The 4480-nt window shown below is 40.6% G+C and overlaps 1 protein-coding gene across 1 annotated transcript; it reads right to left on the reverse strand.

Annotated features, from left to right (window-relative positions):
• Window positions 1–1631: 1631 nt before the first annotated feature.
• Window positions 1632–2986, reverse strand: LOC112154377. The gene is made up of 4 exons (XM_024285270.2): window positions 2975–2986; window positions 2217–2371; window positions 2087–2145; window positions 1632–2018 (listed from the first exon to the last, which is right to left on the reverse strand). Exons 1-4 carry the CDS (start codon window positions 2984–2986, stop codon window positions 1633–1635), a joined length of 612 nt encoding a protein of 203 aa, XP_024141038.1. The 3' UTR covers window position 1632.
• Window positions 2987–4480: the final 1494 nt, after the last annotated feature.

A 4480-nucleotide genomic window follows, 5' to 3' on the forward strand; every position in this document is an offset into this window, starting at 1 on the left:
GGCAGTCAAGTGTGTCAAGATACTCAAACTTCTCAAAATACAAATATTATACTTACTTTTTTTAACTGGAACACAAGTTCCAAAGTATAAGAAGAACAAACCGATATAGAACAACCTGTTAAGATGTAGAAAATCTGTTAAAAATACACTTCAAACTGTAAAAGTTTGAATAAATTAAATAAAACTTCACCTCATAACAGACTGAAGCATCTTTGAAAAGCAGCAAACTGCTCAAGTAAACTAGAAAAGTTTCACCCCAGTCTAAAGACGACGGCTAACCTCAGGAGTTTGTTAATAAATGCTTCTCGTTAAGGTTGCACTGATCTGCACCTGATTTAATTGAACTCATTTCATTCACCTGTGAATTCGCTGCCTGGTTCCTGTGGTGCATTCAAGTCAGAAATTAAAGCTTTAATGCAACAATTTAAAAAAAAAAAGATATTTTTGGTCAAACTGAGGTTATTACCCTTAATGCTTTGAGCTCACAGACACTAATCCATATTAAGATTAGATTGTCAACAGTTTACATTTTTTTATATTTCCTCCCTTTTATTTAACTTATTTCAATTATTTGAATTTTTATAACAGACTCACTGCAAACATGTAAAGAAGACATCATGCAAAAATATATATGTGGTGGTTTGATGCAAACTTTCAGGAATTGTCTATGCTTTGTATTTATTTGGAAAAGAAAAACATTTTTGCCCCAAATTTTATAAGAAAGTGCATTTTAATTTGAAAATAACTTAATTTTCCCATGCCGCAGACTTCCTCGGTAATTTGTCCGACTAATAGGATGTCCCATTTTAGACATTTACTGCTATATATATATATATACACATGCATACATATTTATATATTAATGTTCTCATGTCCATCTACATCAACTGGTACCAATCCCAACAGAGTTTGAGGATAGAAAAAGTCTTGGCCCAAAACATTTACTTTTTGTAGGACCAGAAAATTGCATTTTTATCTGTATGCTCACATTTCCTTAATATTTATTTTTATCTTGAGAGAATATTGACAACGGATGTAGAAGCGCTGTTTGCAGTATCCACTTGACATTGACACTTCTGCTCAGCTGTAGTCATTGTTCCTTGGATACAAAAGACTGCATTTGCCAATTACGCCATTTCGTGAAAGATGCGTTGCATTTGAAAATTGACCAGATTTTGAGTGTCATGGCCCAATTTCCTGCTAGAAGTGAAGTGCGCCAAATACACTCGATGCCTGAATGGTCGCTGCATGGTGCGAACTAGACTGCAAGTTCAGGATGCCAAATGGAAACATCTGTAATCTTCACCTGGTGTTAGACTTTACAGATGTTTGATTCCAATTCTCCCCTCAGTGGTGGATGTGCAACACTGGCCATCATTCCTCCCATTATAGATTTTTTGCAGCCCAGTATGCAAGCTAGACTTTTAATACTGAATTTTCTATATTCAAGCGTTGAATTAGAGGTTCAAGTGTAGCTCTGGTACTGCTGAGGAAAACTGAAGTCTCAGACACAACTCAGAAGATTTAGTCCCCTCAAATTTTATTTATAACACACAGTTGTACCTGCAACAAAAACAGAAGTTAGAATTGAGGTTTTGCTTCTTCCAGTTCTCAGTAAATCTGATCTTCACCTCAGTAACCCTTGTGTCCTTTAGATCCAGTCTTGGAGGATCCACCTTGTTTGCCTCCATCTACATCCAGGTGGTCAAAGATATCCGTAGTGTATTTGGCATCAGAACTGAAGTCCCGAGCTCGCTGGTAGCCGCTGCTGGACTGGACCACGTGGGATGAAGGGTACAGAGGGCGCTGCTCAACAGAGCCAACAGGAACATGCTCAGAGGTCCAGGCTTCACGAGGGAAAGGACGGTTGGGCCTGAAGCTCAGGATCTCTGCAAGGAAGCGAGCAATGCTGGCGAGCTGCTGGTCAAACAGGTTCCCATCTGAGCCAGAACCAACACTGGAACCAGAAGTGCTGCTGTAGCCAGAACCAGCAGACCCAACTCCAGATCCACTTTGACCTGAACAGAGAAGAGGTTACAGTCTGTGCAGTCAGCTTGGATCTGAACAGCTTCTTCTGGATACTTGCCTTGTTTAGCAGGAAGACAAGCTCCAATGCTGAAGAGGACAAAGACCATCCAGGAGATCCTGTTCACACCAACAACCTCAGTACACACAGGAACACAAAGCAACACACAACAAGCATGAAGGAGACTCACTTGACAACACACAGAGACATGATGAGGAACTCTGAGCTGATGTCCACCAGCAGAGTCAAAGTGAAGGAGATGAAGTGCTGCTGTTTGATGAAACTTACACCCAGTTTGGAGTTATAAATGCTCTGAGCTTCTGGTACCGTCTCACTGGACTCCACCTGATCTCATTACAATCATCACTCTCACCTGCTGAACAGAGGATCTGTGGTTTCATGCAGTTTCTGGTGAATATATTGTCTTTTTGGACCCCCTGCCAACGTCTGTGACAGACACCAAGACCTATATCTCGATTTTTCTTTTTATTGGGCCAAATAAAGTGAACTGACATACTTAACTAGAGGATGAAGAGATCGTTTCTGCTGTGACAGAACTGAACTTTTTTGGAAGACCAATATGGACCTCTTGCTATGTGTTTCGTTGTCATTTTGGAATCAAGCACAGAATTTTAAAACATCAAACAAGTAAAATCAACAACTTTGGTGAGGAGAAGGAGCCACCAAATCTGATCATGCATTGCTGTTGGTCGTCACAACAAAAAATCTCCAAATTCAAGTGTCTGATTCACCGAACGAAGGATTACTGCAGTCAGTCGAGAAGGGTTTCAGGCTATAGATGCCAGCAGACTCTGGACACACCTACTATAAATTCCGTGCTATCCCAGGCATGTTGACGTTGGGAGTGGGACCATCTGGACCCCACAAGACAGCGCACTGAACTTTTTTTTTCAGTGATTTTCACTAGTGGCATGAAATCCTGCCCACCTTTATCCTCATTTGTCATGGGATGGACAACACGTCAATGTGAGGCTTGGGTCATCTGGACCCCATGAGATAGGAAAAGGGTTAAAATGAGATCAACAGATTTGACTTTTCATAGAATGTTCGACTTTTAGGACATCCTGTCTGGGGTCACCACAGTAAATCAGCTTTTACTGGTTTGGCAGAGACTTCCTGACACAACCCTGTATTTATCCGGGCCGGGGACCTGCACAGGGAGACCCAGACTTGAAGCCCCTTCTGGCTACTTAGTTAAACAGCAGTGTAAATGAAGTGAGCTCATCACAAATATTCGATATCAGATGGGGGTTATAGTTCCACAGGATGTGATTTTAGTGTAGGACCAGTCCGGACTTGTTCTTCTTTTCCAAAAAAGCTACTTAAGGTCCATTTTCAAGAGAAGATAAAAATGGAGAAAGACTTTTATAGCTTATGGACCAGGAAAAAACATAAGCAAAAGTTTAAGGTTTAAACACTGGTCTAAACTGTGCCAGAAGATGATTGGTCTAGTATGTATGTATTAAATATCAAACCAAGTAAACTCATTTTATCATATAAAATTAAAGGTTTAATATGAACAGTTTAAAGTCCCACTCCTGATCTATTCTCAAATTGTTCCCAGTGGTCTTTTAATTATGATGAAGCAGTTTTTAGCCAAAATAAGAAAAAATCTGCAATTTTTTAGGAGTTTATGTAAATTCAGAAATTTGCCACTGAACCCTGCTGGCATGGCAGTAAGCCTCCACTGATATCCCATCATCCCTATGTTTACACTCTCTCCTGGTAATTTCCAGGCCCCAACGCGACATTAGCAATGCAACAAAAACAGAGGAATGTCTAAGCTATCCAGCCGTCCGGCTTTGAGCCAGATACCAGCTCAGACGAGGAAAATGAAGACGTTCATGGATATATACGTCTCCAAGAGGATGAATCAGAATGAAGGGGAGCAGGGAGAATTTGGACTGCCCATTCAAGCTGCTGCTTCACAGCTTTTTAAACTGACTTTTTCAGTTACTCTCCATTTAAAAACAAAAAAGTAAAAAAATCACATGTCCACACAGATTAAATGTTCATATGAAAATGAAAGTTGTGTATGAAACTGTGGTTCTAGGAATCCTGGATGACCGCCAGAGTTCCAGGTCCCTCGAATTCTCATGTTTGGGACTTGCACTCCTGGTGCCACCTGACTTTATAGCCTCACGGTCACGGATGACCGTCATCAAATTCTGGAATTACTAATGCGCAAGAGGGATCAGTGATATAAGAAGTTCCTCTGGAATGAAGTTTGTGATGCAAGCTCCAAATTTGGCGTACATGTAGCGTATAGAGACCCCATTTGAAAAAAAAAAAAACTACAAAGTTTTTAAAAGGCCCATCAAAGCCATTTTCCACACAGTCTATACCAGGGGTGTCAAACTCAAGTCCTCGAGGGCCGACATCCTACTGGTTTTCCAGAAATCCTGCCTCATCTGCTGCTGATTACCTGGATCA

This window comes from Oryzias melastigma, linkage group LG19 (genome assembly GCF_002922805.2).
Source record: "Oryzias melastigma strain HK-1 linkage group LG19, ASM292280v2, whole genome shotgun sequence".
In the NCBI taxonomy this organism is placed as follows: domain Eukaryota; kingdom Metazoa; phylum Chordata; class Actinopteri; order Beloniformes; family Adrianichthyidae; genus Oryzias; species Oryzias melastigma.